General features: G+C 37.8%; 1 protein-coding gene across 1 annotated transcript in view; it reads right to left on the bottom strand.

Annotated features, from left to right (window-relative positions):
• Nucleotides 1–3917: 3917 nt before the first annotated feature.
• ROCK1 (Rho associated coiled-coil containing protein kinase 1) overlaps nucleotides 3918–23509 on the bottom strand; it is an 83522-nt gene continuing 63930 nt past the window's right edge. The window contains 6 exon segments of the mRNA XM_008497595.2: nucleotides 3918–5456; nucleotides 9683–9890; nucleotides 10654–10915; nucleotides 11033–11111; nucleotides 12512–12600; nucleotides 16981–17051. Coding sequence (XP_008495817.2) covers nucleotides 5453–5456; nucleotides 9683–9890; nucleotides 10654–10915; nucleotides 11033–11111; nucleotides 12512–12600; nucleotides 16981–17051 — 713 coding nt within the window. The 3' untranslated portion in view covers nucleotides 3918–5452.

Below are 23509 nucleotides of genomic sequence, written 5' to 3' on the forward strand. Positions count from 1 at the left end.
TTGGACAAGCTCCAGCACCTCAATATCCATCTTGTATTGTTTTGACTTGCTTAAAGGAGCTTTAATCCCGTTCTAGGGTGAGGTCCTGGCACACTACCTATTCAAGTGAGAGCAGATCCTAGCTGTCTGCCCACGAGTCTACGTGCAGGATGTCCCCAGTCTAGCCATGTGTCCTTCCTACCAGCAGTGACCTGTATAGAGGTCATTTATTCATGACCCCGAAATGAAAATCGAACCCTGCACTCCGAAGCAGAAGGGAATACATCCACACCCTGAGAGGATCAGGTCTCGGGAGGTCACAGGGCGGGTGTTTCCAGGGAGGTAGCAAAGGCACTAGAGGGTGCTGTGCTGAAAGAGAAGAATCGAGGTTTGTAGCTGCAGGAGAACACTTACCAGCCTTCCCGAAGTGAAGAACCACTGCCTCCCTCTTTCCTCCCAGCTCGTGCTGGCCTCTTCCTGGTGTAACACCTTTGTGTCTTTCCTTAAAGAGGGGATCCGTAGACAGACGCTGGTTTCCTTGAATCTTGCACAAATTGACATACGGAGTATAGAGGTTGCAACCTGACGTGTAAATACAAAATACAGCTTGCCTTGACAACATTAAAAATTTGAAAGATTAAATATATTTCAAATGCCTTTTTTTTTTTCTTTTTGTAAAGACAAAGCCCAAAAGGAACTCCAGGCTAGGTTCCAGGGGCACAGGGACAGCAGAGCTGCCTGCTTCAGCTGTGTCTCTGTGGCTTTTTGCCAACACGGCTGCTTCCCATCTGGAGCTGGCCAGATGTGAGCCAGCCTGGATCCCAAAGCTGGGGCTGTCTCACTAGCACAATACTGCATGCAGGCCAACAGGCCTGGCAAGATTTAATAATGCTGGAAGATGGGTCAGAACAAGTCCAAATCTGCTTCCAGGAGGCTTGTACTCAGTTCTGAGGAGCAGAAGCAGTAGGTGTACCCTCAGACAGTACAGGCAGGTGCTGTGGTGCAGCTGAAGGCGTGGGGAGGCAAGGCAAGCCCCTTCACAGGGCATGCTTTAGGCACCTTTGTGACACCTGCAATAGAACAGAGAAAGTAGTCTTCCATTTAAATAATGACTCTTAGCAATTAAAATACTGCACCTACATATCTTGTTCCTCTCAAGGGGAAGATGTGTTATTCTTAACCTATATAATGGCAGGTGCATTTATTAACGTACATTTTACAGAAAGCATTTTAATGAGTGTATGTTCACAGCACAGGTAGGATCATATCATACTATTAACTTCTGTCTTACAGATAACTGCCATGCATATTAAAATAATCCTAGCTTTAGGTTCTTTAGGTCTGATTTTTCAATGTAATTCCACATCATAGTGCTTTAACTATTTAAAGGAAATGTTGTTTTTCATGACACACGTAAGCATTCCACCTTCCCACACTGCAAGCCTTGACTGCCTTCCAAATGAGCACCCAGAAGACAAGAAACAGAAAAAAAGAAACTTGAGCAAAAGTCTAGCATGCCTTATCTCCCCAATGCTGTGTGGGGCTGAGCAAGGCCAAACGGAGGTGTCTGTGGCTGCCTGGTGCAGAAATAGCTCCTTAGGGCTGACACAGGAGCCCAATGTAGAATCATAGAATTGGCTGGGTTGGAAGGGACCTCTGAGATCATTGAGTCCAACCCTTGAACCACCGTTGCGGTTGCTAGACTATGGCACTGAGTGCCACATCCAGTCTCTTTTTAAATATCTCCAGGCAAGGAGAATCCACCACTTCCCTGGGCAGCCCATTCCAATGCTTGATCACTCTCTCCGTAAAGAAATTCTAATATCTAACCTAAACTTCCCCTGGCACAACTTAAGACCATGCCCTCTTGTCTTGTTGAAAGTCGTCTGGCAAAAGAGACCAACCCCCACCTGGCTACACCCTCCTTTCAGGTAGTTGTAGAGAGCGATGAGGTCTCCCCTGAATGTACAGCACAGCCCAGGTGCTCCCAACCCAAAAGCCCTGATCCCTCTTTGATCCCTGGGCCACAGCAGCTGCAAAGTGAAAAATACAACAGGGTGTGATTTCTAGTAACGGATAATATAGGAAATGTAATGGCAGAATAATGAAGTAATTCAGGAGATGTTTAAAGTAACATACAGATTCTCCCCCCTTTCAGTGTTAGCTGTTCCCCCTTTCAGTAGTTTTCAAACTTTTTACATCCTGGGTCAACCACGAATGTGCATTTGGAGAAGAAGAATGAACAAAACTCTTTTGCATTTTTTTATGTTGGTAACCAGTACCTAAAAATTTCCCCATAGAGTTTACCAGCTGAGAGGGAAGCTGAGCACCTGCAGCCCCTCCTCTTACTGCATGACTGCTGACTTGCTTCTGGCTGCAGCCTCGGTGGCTCCTGCAGGAGTGGCAGATCCTTTTTGTATTACCCAGGTTGTTTTGCTAGTTAGCTATTCTTGGCATTTTCTTTTCCTCTTTCCTTCAGCAGGAATAAGGAGGCTTTAAATGGGAATGAAAACGACCAGATTTTGGCATTCTACCAACATTAATGAGCTTTTAACGTAACACAGTAGTAGAATATGGTAAAGAGGTGGAGGCAAACCAACAAAACTTGATAACAAGAATCTAGACTTCTTAATTTCCCAAATTGTGTAAAATTACAGCTTCAACAATATGAACAAAGCCAAGGTGATTTAGGCTACCTCTTCTTAGCTTATCCATACACATCTCTTGATTAATCTCTGGCGCTGTATTGGATGAGAGTAACAAACTGTTTCTGTAAGAGGAATCCTTAGTGACAAAGGTAAAAGCTAAATAAAATAAAAAGACGACAGCCAGAAAACGTCAAGCTGTAGTGAACATAGCAGCAAACTGATTTTTTTTTTTAAATTTTTTGCACAGTTGAGATCATAAGGCATTACTTTTCCTAACAATAGAAAGCTTTGGCTGAATTTGTTATTCAAAGTGTAGCTATTCCTGTAGATAGGCACCTTGCTTACAGTAAACAAGTGCCAACATCAGTATACAAGAACACACAAACTGTAATTTGCATGTCTAGACTTTATTATTACAGCATTTCAGTTGCAACTTATCCCAGACATACAAGTCAATGTAATTTTACACTTCATTATGTCTGCTGCTACTTTCCCAAGCAAAATCAGCATTTAAAAAGAACTGCAGAATTTGAGCACTGGAAATGCTGAAAGCTATGTAAAATTACAGTATGTACCAATTTGTAGAGCAAATCCATTTTTTCCACAATCCTTCCCTCTTCCCACTAGTCATTGACTATTCAGAACTGTTTTTACACTATTTTTCAGATTCCTAAAATACAGAGCTACAAGATATTCTTTCATTTTTGGTTTAAGTCAATAAATTATTCAAGCAACACTTCTTGAGCTTTTAGAGGTAGCCAGTTATACATAAAAGAAAGCAGAAAAGCAATCCAAAGCCCAGTCAGGCTCTGAAGGATAACCTGACCATAGCCCTTTTCTATTGCTCTAAATTTCCTATAGTAATACATGTATTTAAGCAAGATACATTTAATCATCTTACTATATTATTTCCCCTCTGGGGAACCACCAAAACCCTTATCAGCAAAAACCACCTCTCAGGTTTTTCTTTTTTGGTCTTTTAATCAGGGTTCCCTCCCCCAAATAAGTAAGACTGCTGAAACTCCAAACCTGCATCACAAAGGATCAACCAACCAGAAGGCGAACTCAGGGCACTGGTTGAATAATAAATATAAATAAGGTTACTATAGCAGGCCATGAATATAAGGGAGTGGAAAAAATAATAATGTATTTACATAGTAATGTAGACTAGGTATAAAATGTTTCAGAGCATTTTGAGGCAAATGCACCTTGTAGTAAGAAGCTGTTAAAATCTCTGAATGCTTAGGAAGACATACAAGCTGCAATCTGGAGAAAACACCATGCCAGTCGTTTTCAAAAGGGTCTTTCCATAAATTACTTTATTTCTCATTAAATGAGCACAGAGTCATTACCATATTAATAACAGATATGTTTATTATTACATATCCATCAGTGCGGCTTTCAATACCACTTGAAACATGCAAATCGTCCTAAGGACGAATCAGTTTTCCAGTGCTTCTTATTTAATACACAACTGCAAAGCCATTATAAATTACTGAGGAGGTATTTGGTTAAGAAATAAAATAAAATAAAACCATACTGCCCATACCATGAATGTATTCCTGCTACAAAGCAAGAGTCTGACAGCGTTTACTTAAATTCCTGAATTACCCGGAGCTTTTGTGTTACATGTTTTGGGTTTTTGTTTGGTTTTTGTTTTTTTGCATTGCCTACATATCAAGACTTATGAACCAGAAAAATCAGTCTTTCTTTGTAAGAGGAATTCTCATTCAAAGATTTTGAACTTAATTTAGAAAGTGAATCTAGTATCTACAATACTTAAACCAAATAAAGTAAAAACCACTGATATGCAATAGTTTTTTAGAGGTTTCCTTTGTTTAGGTTTAGATTTCTACATTTATTGGCATGGCAATAATACAATTATCTCAAATTAAGGCACTAAAAGGACAATGTAAAACCCAGTAAAAGTGTTCTAAGAATAATTTACAGTTCAAACAGTGCATATATTTCTTATATGTTTGTTAACTTAATGTACGTTATCATTTAAAATTGCAAGGCAATACATTATACAGTTACAGAAATGATGTACCCCCAAATATGCTTCCAAACTCTGTGGCCCTTTGTACTGTTAGTTTCTAATGCCTCTAATAGTAAAATAATTCAGTATGGCTTGGCAAAAATGCATAGATTAAAGGCAATTACTTGTTTTCCCCCTTTTACAAACCTGCTGAATCAGTATTTTGTAAAGCATAATGTAAAATATTTAACACTTTGATCCATTCCATAGTGGGTGGTTAGCATTAAGGCTGTTAAGAACTCTGCAGTGAAGGCACTGAAGTTCAAGTGATAAGGCTTCATTTTTAAGCTCGTTCTGCAGTCTTCAAGAGCACAACTTTGAGCCTTGAAAGCAATTGCAGTCCTTCTCACTGAGAAACCTTCCTCCTCTCCGTTTCATATGCTCATCTTGACATAAATATCCCCTTCACAGGGTAAACAGTCCTTTTCTTTCACTGATACGAAGAAAGTTGGCTGCATTTCATCATGATTGACAGGCTTTTTTTTTTTTTTTAATCCAAAAAGGCAGCACCTTTTTTTATACACCTAGCTAAGCTTTATTTGCTTTAACTTGCATTACATAGTAATAATTAATCTAATCTACCTTTAGGCAAACCCGCAATTAAACACCCTCAGTGTGCTTTTGTGCCAAAGCAAGGAGGAGACAGTAATAGCAATCTTAACCCTGAAGCCTGTGATAGTTATGTTGAAAGGAACAACAGCCTGACTGCACTGCTCTGTGTGGTTAAAAAAAAGCCCTCTTTCTCAGACCGCATCCCATGAGATTCCATTAAGCACTGTACATGTGGTTAGCTGGAACAAAGAAGAAAATAGGCAATTAATAACAAATACAAAAACTAGATTCATAAGACTAATGCATGCTTGCCAAAAGCTTCAGTGAAGAAAATTATGTTAACAGAATATTTTTCCAATTGACAAGGTACAATACTAAGATCATACCTACACAATTCTCCACAAACTTTTCTTATTTTCAAACAACATGGGATGAACACAGAGATGAGACAGATTATAACATTACTGCAGCTTTATGAGTAAACAGTTAAGAGTAAACAATCATTGGTGTATTCATGGCAAATGCAAGGTGACCCTCTTTCATTTGCAGGACAAGAAAAGGCCTTTTACAGGGCTAAGAGCACGCACATGCAGTTGCCAGAGCTCATCTGATGCGCAGGAGTTTTGGTTGGTTTTAAACATGCATTAACTCGATCAGTTGCCCAAGTCCAAATATATTAAAACAAAACACCTGAACTGTGTGGATACAATGCCTATAAAGAATTATACAATAAAGTAGGAAGCATAGATTTCAATCTAGAAGCAGTACTGCAAATGCCAGCAAGTTCATCATGAAGTTCTGATTCATATTTTCTAACAGCAAGTTAATAACATGAGGAATAGAACTTAAGATGAACTTATATGCCAAGCTCCTTTTAATGGGTCTGATACACGTCTCTCCATGAGGTTAGTGAAGTGCTGTCTACCAACTGCACAGAAAGGTGGATCAGACCCTAAATGAAATGTACTAAAATGTCTTTATGCATGCATTAAAGTCTGCATCCATTTGACATAACAGTGAATGCCTCTTACATGATAGGACTCCATCATCAAGATCAAGTTCTGCTACGCTGTCTGACAAGAGAACAATTTTCAGACACTTAGTATAAGCTAAATATGTGTATCCCATAAAAATCATCACTGCTCCATACTCCCAAGTCTAAGAAGTCAGGATGAGAACTGCAGAGTGCAGTGTCTACAGTTCAGAGAAGCTGATCTAACAACGTGCTGCCTCATGAAAGGAAAGAGTCTGCTGTGCTTCAACTTAATCACCTTCCTGACCCCAGGTGAGCACCCTCCTCCTTACTTGCTCTCAGATTTGTCAGTCACTGCATTTCTCAGTGGGCCGATTCCACTACCAGCTCAACAAAAGAAGTTTACATTTTTTTGATTGTATAGGAACTGAATTATGGACCTTCGTGGAAGGGTCCAAAATGGGTCATTTCAAGCACTTACCCAGGATCCAAGGCCAGAAGAGCAGGGAAGGAAAGAAAAACCCTCCTCAAGTAGCAACAGATTAGCTCACCTACTGTGCAATCACCAGTTAAGTGTTCAGTACGTAAGAGCTATTGTAAATTTGTTTAATAATCTCTATTTAAACACCTGGTCCATCAGAAGAGAACTTTCTTAAAATAAATCCAATGCCTCTCCTTTCTAAACATACAGGGTGGAATACGCAGTGATATCAGGGCAGAAGTTGGCCATACTGCATCACATCAATGACTGTCTAGTTTATAGACACAACCAACATTGTATTTGTCTGAGAGTCACCAAAACATCCACAGGAGAAAAGCTTGAAAAGAAAGCTCCTCTCTAACTTTTTCTAATGCTTATTTGCTTAATGTAACTCTCAATCTTTTCACTATTCACTCAAATTGCTCTGCAGGTGCCATACAAGCCCCCCTCTATTCCAATCCACCCAGTAACAGCTGCCTGATGGGGACAGAGAGTGCCACAAAGGCAACAAAGCCAACCAAGCAGCTTCCCAAGCATCAGGGAGGTGTGAGGGCTCCCTGCTTTCCTCCTGTACACATCTCCATGCAGCACAACAGGCTGGCAGCACACAGGTACCTTGCTCCTCAAATACTCCTTGCCTCTCTACATTGTTTATGCTCAATATGCTTCTTCCTCCATACTGAGTGCCTATGATATGCAGTGTTAAAACAGAGTTTGCTGTAGATTAATTATATGTTCTAAGAAGCTATGTCAGTATTAAACAACATTAAGAATCAAGACTTTGAAGGTCAAATACCAATTGTGTCATCAAATTCACAGACAGGTTTAGGCTCTAGAAGAGTAATACAAATCTTAACTGTATGATTTACATCACAGTCTGTTAGAAAAATTCCAGAAGTTAGAGATAAGATATGAGTCAGGAATTTATTTCTCAGATGTCATATAACTTAAAAAAATAGCTTTATTTCTTTATGCTAAACTGGAAGATCACACTGGGTGATGGAAAGGTGTGAACAGAGGCCATAAACTAGGGCAGATGGAGAAAATGCAATGCATGTTCTGAACAGCTGATCTGACCTGACAGTCATTAGTGCAAGACCACCATCTTCACCCTTCCTCCTTCCACAAGACAGATCTGATGCTTTCTGGACCACAAACCAGTGCAATTTCCTAACCCAACAAAAAACCAAATGCTTTTGTTTTGTGGGGTTAGGAGTGGGGATTTTTTGTTGTTACGCTTCCAGGTTTTTTGGCTTTTCTTTAGTGAAAACATTCCTGGATTAATTCTCTGCTGGAAAACAGATACATTTACTGTGGTAATCTGTGATGCATGAGCTGACACAAGAGAAAGCACAGCATTGTGCAGCTCTTCCTCTGGTGCTAGGCTCATTGTTATCTTTAGAATCTTAAATTTAAAAATGGAGCTTTAAAGGTGGTGTTTCATTTTTTATTGAAAGTTCCCATTCACTACTTGTGTATTTCTGTGATTCTCTAACACTCTCACATGACAAATATGAATAAGATTACTAACAGAAATTGACTAATTAACTGATCTCTCCAAACAGACTCATTTGTTTAGGAGCTACTGCAAATTTTAAACTAAATTTTGAAACATCTGTTCATTCTGTAAGAGATTGGCTGCAAACTTGTTCTTGCTAAAGGCAGTCCCAAACCAACACTCCTATTAAAACAGAGTGAAAAAGAATCAATCGATTTAAGAAAACAGATTTCTTCTGATAAAAAAGTATGGATGAAAGCTTCTGTACTTTTCCAATTAGCCCTGAAACATCTGGAAAAAAGTTAATGAGAAACCAGAGAAATCACATGGTTAGGATGAAAAAACCCAATCCATTGGAAAGTTAACAGCTATCAGACATCTGAATACCAGAGCTGTTTTGCCTATAGTAACCTCACCCCTTTTTTTTTAATTCTGTGTGTGCAAACACATGCAAATTTCCCCTCCTCACTATAAGCAAGAGGTTTATTACATTAACTGCAGCATAGCTCATCTGAGAACCTCTGCAAAAATTGGAAAAAAAATTGCAACAGACTTTAAAAAATGGTTTGTACAGCATGTTGGTATTCTTGAGGGCCTTCACTAAATGTATAAGTATGTCAAAACTACGATCACTTATGTTTCAGTGTTAATTACGGAGACACAAAAATCAGCACCCTATCTTGCAGATTTTTTTGCCTACTCTCCTCTGCAGGAGGATGTTTCACAATGCACCCAGTGTTGTTTTGCAGGCAAAAATTTGCTTTTATTGCACTTCATGCAAGGAATGTTTGCAGCACATTTATTTTGGTAGCAACCTAGGACGGCTCTTAGTGAACCCTAGTGAAAAAATAGCTTCCATTTCATACTGTTGACCAAATTAGTTATTTTGGGGGAAAGGAACATGGAGACTATAAACGAAGCTAACATAGGTTAAAATGCAGCTTAGTATAATAGTAACTTAGCATTAAAAAGGTGTATTTTAATTCTTTCAAAATAGAAGTCGCAAACAGATTACAGAAACAACTGCTGAGACAGGAGAAGACAGGGAATGAACGAGCAGGAACAAAGAATGGAATAGTTAAGCTGCCTCACACCAGAAGAAATGGCTGAACAACAATGAAAATCTCTAAGTTTCTCATTTCACCTCATTTACAGAAGACTTCTAGCTCATGCAAGCTCTATGAGTCAATCCATGAATGACTGTGTGGATCATCCCTGCAGTTAAATGTCATTGCTGATGTATCTACTGAGCCATGCCTTTAAAGAGGAAAAAATGCAAACAGCTCCCTCCCCTGCATGGGCAGGGCATGTGTCATCTCTACAGTACCTTTCCAAATCTTAAAAACTGATGAATTTAGCAGAATTTTGTCCCTTCTTTCAGCATTGGAGCAAATATTTAGACCAGCAGTTAAACAGTCTTACCTACAGAATTATTTTGCAATTTCACACTAAGTTATATTTATAAATGGAGATGTTTATTTTTTGGAGACCTATAGTTTTTGTAGTAGCTCACCTAGTTTTTCCAGAAGTATTTTTAACAACTTTTCGAAATGACTGATTTGCTGAGGATCTTGTAGACAAAGTTCTAGGGGAAGCACGAACAAAAGTAGACGGTGGTGTCTTAGGGATCTTCTTCACTAAATGAGTCACCCACTTCTTCTGTTCATCTTGACAGGAGGCCAATAACAACATATCTCTTGCTGATGTTACATCGTAACTCACTGTAAGTAAAAAGGACAATGATTCAGTGAAAAGTAGGACTCATTATGAAAACAGGAATTATGATATAGCAGGTGCACCACTGGAAAGAACAATGGCACCTAAATAAATACTCATATTGGAATTGTTTGCATATTTTTGGAAGACAACAAACAGCAGGGCAAATTATGAATAAATTTTCTTTCTGTATTTGCCGCTCTACATTGAGATTTTTTTTACTCTAATAATAATATTCAAGAAATCAGAAAAATTGCACTAATTGCAGTTTTAATAAACTGGAAAATTGTGTAGGTGCCTTATGGCTGAATCCCAGAGTACATACCCCAAATACCCCAGAGGAGCACAGAGAGGAAACCTTCACTCCAGTCTGTGAAGTGGCTGAAGAACCACTTTTCAAGGTCTTTAGCACAGCTTGGTGATGCAGTCACTGCATTATCCCCGATGTGAGCCACATACAAGGGAGAGAATGGTCTGGGAACCAAGGAGTTTTCCAGTACTTGTGCACAAACCTCTAGGATCCATTGCACTCCTGGTGACCTCAGCAGAGCCACATCAGTTATACTGCCAAAGGCCTCCCTACAGAGCCTTGCAAAGGCTCCATAAGCACTGTTTTCAGCCTGCTATTTTAATAGAACTGTTCACATCTAAAATCATAAGACTGAAGAGCACAAATTTTAAACTAAAGTGCTTTTATTTGCTTTCAATAGTTTAGCCGGTGTGACTAAACATGCAGAGAACACAGAATGCAAAAAGCCATGAATATACCTTTGCATGGTGCAATTAATTCCTCTTTTTTATCCAAGTGGTCTCTATGGCACTTCACGTGGCATCTTCGACATTCTAAGGCAGCAGGGGGTTTAAAGACATGCCAAAGAGGTTTGGCACAGGCCTCACAGTTGGCTGGGAAGTGGTATAACGTTGGAATAAATTCATGGCCTTTGTGATTTAGAAAATTTGTCTTCTCTGCTGGCTGTACGGGTTCTACCTCCAAATCCTTCCTGCATTCCCCCTCATTAGCATAGAGAATCTGAAAAAGAACACTGCTGGGTTATTGTTGAACCACTACCGGTTTTTACAGACTTCACAAAGGAGATGCCAGGCTTTTTCAAGAGATAAATAGAAATTTGAATACTCTTCTTTTTACCTGGAATATCTTAGGAATCTCTTCAGTTTCAGCTCTATATACATCTCCTTGAGTTACAGGCCGGACGTGGAACAGTTTACTAGATTAGAAGAAATGTGAATCAGCAAATGCAAAAAGGCTATGTTATATTTTTAAGAGTTTTATCAAAGTCTCTGAAGTCCTTACAAATCTTGTTTATGCAAGCAATACCATATACTTCAATGCTGCAATATGATTTAGGAATTAATCATGAGCCATGTAGACCTTGTATACCCAAGACCAAAACATTTCATAGCATGGAAAGAAGGTTATCTTGCAATGGGTTCAAGATACAACATGGCAAATTTACCCATGGAAAAGGCTTTCAAGTTCTTCCTCAGAACACTGGCAAGTCTAACTGATTATTGCTAGTGAATCTTGTTGATAAACCCAGACAGAAGTAACCATGTGAAGTCTAGTACTACTCACAAATGTTGTAACAGAAACATATTGTCAGCTGATAAATAAGCAATGCCAGAGAATCATACAAGACAATCTGGGGCACCAGCTGTTGAAAATGCTATTAAAATTGGAACAAACATCATCTTACACCAGGTCAAGACTGTAAATCTATCTATCCCAATATCCTGTTTTCAACAGTTGCCATAACAGATGTTTATGAAAAGAGAATAAGAAACAGCTCAAAGACAAAATAACCCTCTTCCTGGTTATGAGCAGTCGGCAGTTTAAGCACTTCCTGAGTCCGAGATTCCTTCCAGACCACTGTATTTGTGAGTCACTGATAGACCTATTCATGACTTCTAAAACCTTTTTTCAATTACTACTTTATGAGTTCCCATAATGTTGATCAGCTGTTCAAACATCATACTCAGTCATGTATCAGCCATGGGCTTCAGTTATATTTGTCATGATTTTCCTCATGTATAACCAATGTAAAGGGATCACAATTCATTTATTTTGTCACTCTAAACAGAAACCATCTGGAAAAGCTTGATCAACACTAATCCTTTCTCAGACAGGAACAGAAAGGTATGGAGCAAGGGGGTGAGACCTAAAATCATACAGACAGTTCCCTATCTGTCCCACAACTATCATGGCTTCTTTAGAAAGCAACTGATGAAGCAACTGGAAAAACCAGTCATTACACTGAATCATAAAAAGTGACAGCATAATATGTAGGTTCCACGGTCTCTGACCCTTTTCTGTCATGAAGCAAGGCTCCTTGTTTCTATTAATTCAGACCAGTGACTACAGACTGTGTCACACTATTACGTATTTAACTTTTTCTCTAACTTTTAGCAATAGTTAGAAAAAGAAAAAATAGTATCTTCTATTAATGGCACCCTGAAATACAGATAAACAGACATTTTCTAACTAGTACAAGAAATTAAAAATTATTTAAGGAATTCATATTCCAAGTTTAGATTTTTTTAATGATTTTTTTCACACATAATACTTTTTTGCCAGTTTGCATCCAAAACTAGCAGTAACTTTACTTACTCTATATCTAGTACCATGGATGGATTAGACTGGTCCTTGTCCTTTTCATCATTGTAGAACAGTATCTTTTTACTGCTCACCACAACATACTAGGGAAAGAAAGGGTAAAACCAAGTTAAAATTTCATTTTAAAAAGCAACATTTATCCTCTTGTACTCCCATATTTACCTAAAAAGCCTAAGTACAATAAGGTTTTTAAACTAATATCAGGACATACTTAAATTTTAATGTAGACAGCTACACTGACAACTGAGCAATGCTACAGTAACTGTATATTGTCACTAGAGCACCATAAAATGCTTGTGTTGACTCTGGAAGTCTGTATGTAAGTAAATTGTCAAATTTCAGATGCTACTGGTGTGTTACTCTGAACAATTCTGTATCACTGAGAAAAGCCTGGAGTGCCGAATCTATCAGTTCTTGATAAAGTTGTAAACAACTTCTCTAGCTATAGCAACCTGCAGTATTCACTGGTACTCAGTACCATACTACTGGTAGACTACAAAAGATTCTCAGAGCTCCAGCAAACTATTTCCTACACTTTTGATTTAATTGGCTGGTAAGTATAATACCAGAATGAATCAGCAGTATTAATTCCAAATCTATGAATATACTAGGATAGTACAGGAAAGACTTGCTTAAGGAAAAAATAAATGGACATTCTTTTGCTGTTTCACTTTACAGGTCAAACCACACAGTTTTTTTCCAGAGTGGTAAAGATGCTGAAGAATTGAAAGATTTGAAAATGCATTGATTGTTTTCTTTTTGTTTTAAAAGTTCTTGCTCTAAATCTACAGATTTAATATATTATACCTATCATGCCACTGAAAAAGTGGAGTACTCCAGGATGCATGGGATTCAGGAGAATAAGCAAAAACTACTGGGGATGCACTGTGAGTTTTAGCACAAGAATAGACTACAAGCTCCAGATCCAAGACAATTCCCAAATCCCAAGTATGCCAGCAGTGTGCACCCTACCACCCTAAAAAGACCAAGGATCCTTCTTTCTCTAGTGATCCACAAGCTAAAGTACACAGAAACCCCTTCAGTGCTGCTCACAATCACACAACAGAATTATAAACATTTGTTTGTATGAGAGGAAAACCAAAGACAGCTGCTCAGAAAAAAAAAAAAGTTTTGTAGCTCAGAGGCCAGTCAAAATCAAACACCTCTAACTGGAACTCATTTCCCAGTGAGTTCAGGGAGTAGAATTCACTGCTTGTTCTTCACTCGAAGCCGCCAGTCCAACATCTTTGCTAAAACTGTCCATAAGCATAAGCTCCCCTGCAGTTTCAAATGTTTCAGAAACAATGTATTAGAAGGTATGGTGTATTAAAGAGGATTAAGAAGAGCTAAACTGACTGCTCTGCCTGTACTGAGCTCCAGATTCAGGCATAATATGACACAGGAGCAAAGAACAGAAAAGCAAGGAAGTGAGTACACAAATAGTTCATCTTGAATTGGGTTGAATGCACTTCTGCAAGATGCAGATACTGACATTTAAGTAAATTATGTCTCCTCCTCCTACAAGAAGTTGCACTTCCTCATTACACAGGACTTTAAGTCTGACCTCAAAACCTGAATGTGAAAGTTAATCTGAATATGTTAAGTTCATAGAGTTCTAAAATGTGCTGCACAAACTGCACGCTACATTTGTGCATCTCCATTACTGAAACGCATCTAAAAAAGCCACAAAGGATGTTTTCCCCCATGACCAAAAGACTTTCAGCCTCTCAGTAAGGTTTCTTCAATAGAAAGCCTGATCAACTTGAATCAGTGCAAAGTTGTAATGGTGTGAGCCTTTTGTGATTTCTCTGCACTGAAGAAAAGGAGCCTGTGCTTCAATTCCTTTGATCTACTTCAACAGAAAGCTAATGCCTGTCTTTGAAGTGTGTGCCTCTGCCTTTCACAGACAAGAGCAAGGCCTTAAGATGACTACTGTAACAAATGCAAATTCTGACTGCAATGGAATTCAGTTATCACATTGTATACAAGTCTTGGTGTAAGAACAATTTAACCTCACAAAAGTTACATACAACAGCCTCAATATCCTGTTGTGCGCACAGACACAGACACAGACACACACACACACACACAAACTCTTCTGACAGCATTCTGTGTTACAGTGGTTTTTAAAGGATATTTTTATCTCCAGTTGGTATGAAATGAAATTCCAGATAAAAATATGGCCAACTTGTTTTAGTGTTAACTCTAGGTATAACTCAATTGTTTCCTCTCAAATGAATTTTCCACACTCCCTCCTTCTAACTTAAGCTGAATGACTTGGAGGACATGGGGCAAAAACATCACTGCTACTGATATTTGAGTCAGAAATGCAGCAACTCAAGTTGTAACAACTCAGGCACCAACCCAGCTGCAGTAGTAATACAGTTTTCCTTTCTCTTTAATTTAAATTAATCTGGGCATGCCCGTATTTTGAAGTTGCGTAACTCTCAAAACTAACCCAAAAACTGAAAATACAGAATCTGCAACCGAAATACCTGAGGAGGCTGACTAAGAGCCAGCTTGCTTCAGATGCAGTGCACTTCAGCCAGCAGAAGTCATCATGGCTCCTCACTACTGTATCTCACCTGTTTGCACCTCAGCTAGTTTAAGAAATCTTGTCAGTGTGACTCATCTTATGACAGGAGCATCCAAATTCCTTCAAAGTGCAAGGACTATTATTCAAACTAGAAAAGTATGAACAGAACAACTGCCTATCTCCAGGGAGCTATGTTATGTCTATACGCCTCTAGGCTTGCCTGAAGAAGCTTAGAAAGTCCTCCACTGGAAAAACCACATTTATCAGAAGTTTAAAGTTTAAATCATCAGAGGATGCAAGAATATTCTCCATTTATAGAAGACAACCAGGAAAGGCTGCTGGAGATATCTGGCGAGAAAATGATGCAGTATTTTAGATAATCCAGAGCAGAATAAAGCTACATGGCTTGTGCCTTGTGTACTCAACATTGCTTCATCTGAGAGTCTGGGAGATTAAGTAGACATTTGTTGAAATAGGGCAGAGCTTAACACTTACTCTCTGCAACCTAGAATAGGTGGTGGCTTTAACACAAACACATCACCAGCAAGGTCTGGTACTGATGTGAAAAATAGGCAGGTCAAGAACTCATAATTTTTCACTTATATGAAGAAGGTAATCCTAGCCAAAACAGAAAAAAAAAAACTTCAAAGAAGGAGGTTAGCAACTAAAAGTCCAATACAAACACTTCGGTGCGTCTTTAACAGAAATTAAATCCTCCTCCTTTAAATTTTGTATAAAACACTGCTCACACCTGTAGCATATTAATGTAAAACAGGAGCATTTGAGAAGGGTTTTTCAGCAGGAGTAAGATTATGTTGAAAGCATCATGAAAAAAATTAGAATGTCCAGGGTTGGAGTTGACCTTAAGGATTACCTGGTTGCAGCCCCCCAGCAAGGGCAGGGACACCTTCCACTAGACCAGGTTGCTCAAAGCTCCCATCCAGCCTGGCTTTGAACACTTCCAGGGAGGGGACAGCCACAACTTCCTTGGGCAACCTGTACCAGTGTCTCACCCCCCTCAAAGTAAAGAATTTCTTTCTAATGTTTAGCCTAAATCTCCCCTCTTGAAGTTTGAAATAATTTCCCCATTTCCCCTTGTGCTCTCACTACACACCTGTGTAAAAAAGGAAAGAAAGAAAGAAAGACAGACCAATACTGGTCTTTAAATGTAAGTAAAGGAACATGAAAAGAAACTATTTTATACAATTTACTTGCAAAATTTACAAAATTGTAGCTCCATTATTCACCTTTCCAATATGTTATGCTAAAGGATGTTCAAAGACATAAATGGCAAAGCCAGCAAATATAATCAGAAACTGGTTCTAAGCTTCTAGGCATCTAAATTTGAACAGATGAAGTTTCAAAGAACCAGACCACAACCCCTGCAAAGGCAAAACAACACTTCTTTGTTTAGAGTGGGAATACAAGGACAGAGGTCCAGTTTCTGAAAGCAAACCAGTTCTTTTCAAGACAGTGACCATTATAAAAGTAAGGGAGACAGAATGACCTCGGAAATCCTCTGTGGCATGTTAGTGTGATGCACCCTTCCATGATCTTAAGTATATTTGAGGTATTTCATACTCTGCTGTCACGTTGAACAAAAAGAGCTTATTTTTCAGTAACAGGATTATAAAGAAGCTTACTCAAAGGAGAAATAGGTTTTTTTAATGGTTGGAAGATGCCCATTGTAAACTATTTCCTCACCCACCTGTAATAAATTTGAACAATGTTATTATAATAGATTTCATACTGAACTTGAATTTTCTCACTTTTTTTTCTCTTCAATAAACTACTGTATACACATTAAAACACTATATTTATTTTGTAAATTTCTTAAATGTGAGCTGTAAAAACAATTCATCACATGTCTAACAAACTTTCCAAGGGATCTGAGCAATAAAAAAAAAATAAATAAATCCATTTGTACCTGTTTCTTCCAGCCATGCCGTTTTATATTTCCTTTGTTTGGTACTGAAAGCCAGCCTTCAAGTCTTGATTCTGGTTTTTAGAAAGACCCAAAACATATTAAATTATTTTATGTATTTATAATAAAACAGAAAAGCACAAAAGCAAAAGGAAGATGTACAACATAAGATGTACTACATGCAGTAATAGGCAATTACCTACTCAGCAAAGCAGAATAAGAAGCACAGCTAAACAAAATGAAGATAAAAGCATTTACTTCATGCTTCATCACAAACTAACACTTGAGGATACAGTTACTGCAAAATAAAGTGAGGCTGTTTTCCTTTATGCCAACATCTAACACTGTATGCAAATAGTCTGCAAAGAGGCAGGCAGGAAAAACTTTGCTTTGAAAATGTGTTATAGCTTAAAAGAAGGATGATTAAGAGATTTTCAGTATAAACATAATATAACATTCAGAGGGGCTATACAAAAATACTCAGCAGGAAGATGCAGCAGGTAAAACAAACCAGATCCACATTTTCCAAGGGAAACAAATAACAGGAGAGTGCACAAGAGCAAGCAAAGCTAAATAGGTGTCCCATTACTCACAGAAGATAAGCATAGGAGATAAATAAATAAGGAATGCAGGAAGAATCAACTAGATATAAAGAATAAGAGACAAGGGTTTTATTCAAAAATTCAGTGGACAGTTTTCCAAAGAGTAGTGTCATAACATATTTTCCTATCACAAAACTACTAAAATAATTTCAAATTTATACAAAGAAGCCTCACAAGAAAATTAGCACTCAGCTAATCTAATCACAGATTTTACAAAAACCCTCCAGCTAACCAAGACCAGCTTTTGGTAGATAAATTAAAATTATGGAGCAAAGTAACAGCAGTGAGAATCTATCAGGATTCCATTAATCTGAAATGACACTGCAGAAAGTCTCAGTTTTGTAAATTTAAGAATGAAGTAATCAGTATTTCACTCCAGAAGTTTATTTTACAATTGAGAAAAAACTTGTTATTTTAAGAAATTATTGTAAAAATGTGACTTGTAAAAAAACTACCAGCCTACAGAAGCATAGCAAATAGCTAGTGTATGCATTCTTCACAATGAACGTAACTGGCAGCACTGAAAAATACAGAAAAACTTTAAGCTGCAATTTACTGAAACATTATCCACAAATGTAAGATAGGATAATATATGTAAGAAGGATCTGCTGGTCCCTTTTATCCTTCAGATATAAGTCTCTGTGATATGTAACCTAGCAAACTCTGAAAATACATAAAAAATAGAAGACATTGTCCCCCTAGACTCCTCCCCAGTTCTTGGTATTCAGTACCTTTGAAAAAGGAAAATTATTTCCTTCATGTCTGCAGGTATTACAGATGAAGCTTACCCTATTTTGAAAACTTTGATTAAATTTCTTTCAGAACATACTGAAAGACAAGGAAATGTTTCTCATAAGCACAGTGCAAGCTGGAGTTTTTCTAAGGTTCACTTCTATTTCAGTACATTCTGGAAACACTTTCAGAGGAAGCATGAAGTGGATGAGCCATTACAAATAAATTGGTTGACATTCTTTTCTGTCTAAAACATCTATTTTAGTGAGGAAATTCTATTTGCATGAGAGATTATTTCTAAGATGGGAATAACATCTTGCAGTTGAAAATAAGTTTCTGAATGTATTCCTTTTCAACAAACCTAAAATTCATCTGGAACTAAATGTACTCTTGAAAGGGCAGATGAGCCCTTTCATTCCAGTCTTGCCACAAAGGTTTGTCTCAAGTAATATTTATAGTGCCTTTTAATTTCCCTTGACAAGAGTTAGCTAGCACAACTGCAAATGCTCATCTGGCCATTTCACAAATATTTGATACAGATGAATAATATTTATGAGTGGTCTGATTAAGTAATTAAGAAAATATTTGCTATCTAGACCATAAAGAACAATCTTTTACTCCTTTCATTACAAATCAGCTCAAAATATTGCCTGACAACTTCCTGTATTTTGGAAAGAATCCCAGATATGATACTTCATTTTTCCAATCCAGAAAATCCAAGATAAGCCTAAAAAATATCTCATGGCTATCTGTACCTAAATAGCATATGAAGAACGAATTCCATGAAGGCTTCGGTTCTTACCATTATCTCTAAATATATATTAAAATGTGGAGCTGCATTCTAAATATCTTCATGGTTAATATTCATATAGCCAGGATTCACTGTGATAAATTTGAGTTCTAACAGTAAGCCCTCAATAAAGTCACACATGACAACCATGACTGTACAGATTTATGAGACTTTTTGTTATTTTGAAGAGAAGTAATACAGGGGCCTTCACGAGCTCTAGAGCATCTCTTTCCAGTGTTCAAGATCTCCTGCTCCACAGACTTTTCCACAGTAGCCAAAAACCTGGAGATACTACCCTGCTAATTCTTTCCAGTCCACCCTTCCCACTTGATTCTTTCCTTCCTCAGACTGTCCACACATTATAATTTCATTCAGATCTCAACAAAGATTGCCAGATGCTTTGAGGTTTATTCAGGTGACAACTACTTGCAGGTATTTCAGAAAGTTCTATCTGTGTCACATTTTAAAAAACCTGTTGGCTTAAATGGTCCATGTTTATTGTTCCATCCTATCTTTATGTAAGACCTGGTTTGTAACATATACTGTAAGATATTATGTGCTGCAGTTAAACTATAGGAAGCTCAATTTCTTAAATTATCCTAACAATCATATTAAAAGAATTCACAAAAAATGTCCTATAACAATTAGGAAAAAAACTCTTCACATTCCTGATATGTTTTATCTTGACAAAGAAGAATTATGTTTGCAGCCATGTAAGTAGTAAGACTCCTCAAGTCCAGCCTGAAGAAGGAGGCACTCCAAAGGCACCACTAAAAGCAAATATTTTAGTTGCTTCAACAAGGACTCTATAAAGATGGGAGACATCAACTGAAGGCATGAGCTGCTCTCTGAATCAATTCAGCAGAGAGGGATCAAAAAATTAACTAGAATTGAACACAAGAAAAATCCTCCTACAAGTCATGTTCTCTCCAATATGATGAAGCAAAAGCCTGAGGAAAGCCTGGATTGCTAAACCAGTCAATCCCGCCTTGGAGTTCCTGGAAGTTACCAGAGACATTTTGAGTTGTATTTAGCTCACAACAGCCAGATCCCCTCCAAGTAAGATGCAGCTGTAAGGTGTGTTACCATGTTGATTTCTCTGTGTCTACCCCTCAAACATATCCATGGTTTTTTCTAAGTATAAGGAATTAATCTCAGTATTTCCTTGAGTTTATTCGAAGAGTGCAAAGCCTTCTGACCCCAAAATTTACAAGATGCTCTTCCTGATGAATTCTACTCTTGAAAGTCTCTCTGGTGGCTGGTAACCTAAGCTCAGGATTAGTCAAGACACTACTCCATAGCTTGAACTTCTCTGTCATGCAGAAAGACAATGGCAAAGGCCTCTGAATCAGGGGTGTCTGTGGAATTCCACGAACATTACTGTCATGCTGTTTCATACCAGTTTTTTTTCAAATTAAACCACAGATTGTTCATCATCAGAACTGAGACCATGGTACCATTATTTTATGTATGTTTTACATGATTTTTTGTTTTCATTTTTTTCCCAGTGATATTTTTACTGTGACAGGAAACTGCATAAATCATACTATAATTACTTATTTAATAATTTTACCATTTGTTTGCCTTAAGAACAGATGCATGTTCATAGAAAGTCCTACTGGCTCTTCATCAGATCCACCTCTTAAACAAGATATTATTCAAGGTACTCTGCAGGAATGCTTGTTGGGGCTATAAAAGTGATGGGAACCTAAGTCATAGTTGAAGACAAAGAAATTCACACAGCTAAACTGTAGCAAATGAACTGCTGTGGTCTGCCACCTTCTGTTTTGAAAACTAATTACTTGGTTTCCTGAAGAAGTATATGCTTGATAATTTCCTCTCTCTGTGGCATGGCATATTTCCACTTGGAAGACTCCCTTTTTATCCTCCTTACAATGTTAGTGCACTCCTTCTCTGCCCTCTACTTGGCTCTTCATGAAATCTGACTATACCAATGTCACTTGACCTCTTTTAATTACCTAAATTGCTTCTTATTAAAATCCTGATCAACTAAGAGCCTCACTGAAAAAGAAAAAAACAACTAAGTAGCATGTATGGACATGTTCTAAGTGTAAAGAACTCATAGTAATATGTATTAGAGATCTTACCTGTATAGAACAGTTAACACCAGCAGCACAACTGCAGTAAAAATTGGAGGCATGTGTAGAGAAAAGGGCAAAAAAGTACACAAGAAAAATGAAAGGCTAGTAAAGAAGAAGTAGTTAGAGGGGTCATGAAAATAGATGAGGAAGACCACAAGAACTTCTAGTAATTGTGATGTTCTAATTAGCAAAAATGAAAGGCTAGTAAAGAAGAAATAGTTAGAGGGGTCATGAAAATAGATGAGGAAGACCAGAAGAACTTCTAGTAGTTGTGATGTTATAATTAGCAATGGAAAAGTTACAGCTAACTTGAAAAGATCTTGTGCATACCAAAATTTCTGTCTCAAAATTGAAGTGGCAGGTCATACAGCCAGAAGCCTGACTACACGTATCTCCACAGGTAAAACTGAAAATCACATACCTTCATGAGGGAAAGAGAGTTTACTCCTACAGTCTTTCCAGGAACTAAGAGACAACGGGGTCAAACTGGTATACTATTGCATTTAAGAAGGAAACAGTGAAGGTACTTGTGCCCAGGTGGAGACATCAAATGTTTTCAGTGCAACACACAATAGCCATTTTGTTGAAAATAATGGGGTCCCCCAGAGCTTGCCCAACGCTGTTTAGTATATTCATAAGTGTCTGAATTACAAGATCCATTGCACCCTGATGAATTTTGCTGATGATGCTAAACTGAATGGGTAAAAAGACAGTTCAGAAGGAAGAGCCACCCCACAGGAAGACCTGGATAGGCTGGAAGAGTGGGCTAATAGGAATTTTATGAAGATCAACAAGAACAGGTGTAACGTCTTGCACCTGGGAAAATATAATCCAGGAATGCAGCACCGTGGTTGAAAAGCAGGTCTGTGGAAAGGGACCTGGCAGTCCTGGTGGAACACAAGCTGCTGTGGCCAAGAAAGTCAACAGGATGCTGGGTTGCATCAACAAGGGAATCACCAGAAGAGATAAAGAAGTCATTCTCCCACTCAGGTCGGCACTTGTCAGGCCACACCTGGAATAGTGTGCTCAGTTTTGGTCCCCACTATACAAAAAAATATGTGGACAGGGTAGACAGTGTCTGATGAAGCGCCATGAAGATGCTGAAAGGGCTGGGACCTTGAGGTCTCTATTACTCTCTGATTCTATTATTCTATAAAAAGATATGAAAAACGAGCAAGCTCAAAAATATGACTTAATGTAGAATAAATCTTGTCTGTTTTCTTATAGAAGAATTTAAGCTCCCAAATTGCAAGTGTTCAGAAAATGTAAATAAAAAATTTCATTCTTGGACTTAATGGAAGTTGTGAAGAAAAAGCTGTTTCTATCTGAATGAAAATCTTTACTATAAAATAAGTCACTGAAATATTAACCAAAATTAAAATCTAAAAATACATTAAGGGAAGACAGGACACAAAAGTAAGACAGAAAGGAATAGCTACATACAACATATACTAAGTCTCATAACCTACATGAAATTTTGATCATCTTAAGACCCCTGGGAAAAATCTAGACTCTGGCAATCGGAGCAGCACAAAATGCATTAACAGGAAGAGAGACCTTAAAGTGATTCTATTTACTTTTATCTAACTACTCATTCACTGAGGTCTTAAAATATGCAAGTGGTATTATATTTTTGTATGTTTGAATATATTTTTCTACAAGAAAAATCACACTGTAGATCTGTAAGCATTTATTAAGAAATTCACAATGAATTATAAAAATTACTTAACTATTAAAAAAAAGCCTAGCCCCAAAATATGGAAATATTTAAGCTGAGCATATTACCACTGAACACTTTTTCCTGTATCTAATGATACAGAAGCAGATTGAATGATTACACTTTTCAAATACTGGGGAGGAAGAGGGCGGGATCAGTAGGTCTCAAAATACAGTGCCTGGAACTGACACTACAAGGAAATGGCTCGGTACAATATATGTTCTTATTTTAATCTGCTAAACTGGAGTGCTATACAACAAGAAATGCATTATGGAAATCCCTGGAATTATTTTTCATATTGGCAAACACTGCCATTTGTCACAAAGATGCTGCATGACTGAGTAAGAACAGACAACATCAAGGCAATTATGCATCCAAGACAGAAAATACAATCATGATGTTGTGGAAGTGCTGGCCCTGTACTCTATTAAGTGGGCACTGCATGTCGTATTCACTATATTCAAACAGCAGCAGATGTAAAGATATTCCTTGCACAAAAGTGAATGCTCATGCCAAGCCATTCAGTGGAAAGACTGATGTGAGAAGAAAAGTAAGAGTTAAATATAAACAGATAAGCTACAACATAATT

The sequence above is a fragment of the Calypte anna genome, chromosome 2 (genome assembly GCF_003957555.1).
Source record: "Calypte anna isolate BGI_N300 chromosome 2, bCalAnn1_v1.p, whole genome shotgun sequence".
Classification (NCBI taxonomy): domain Eukaryota; kingdom Metazoa; phylum Chordata; class Aves; order Apodiformes; family Trochilidae; genus Calypte; species Calypte anna.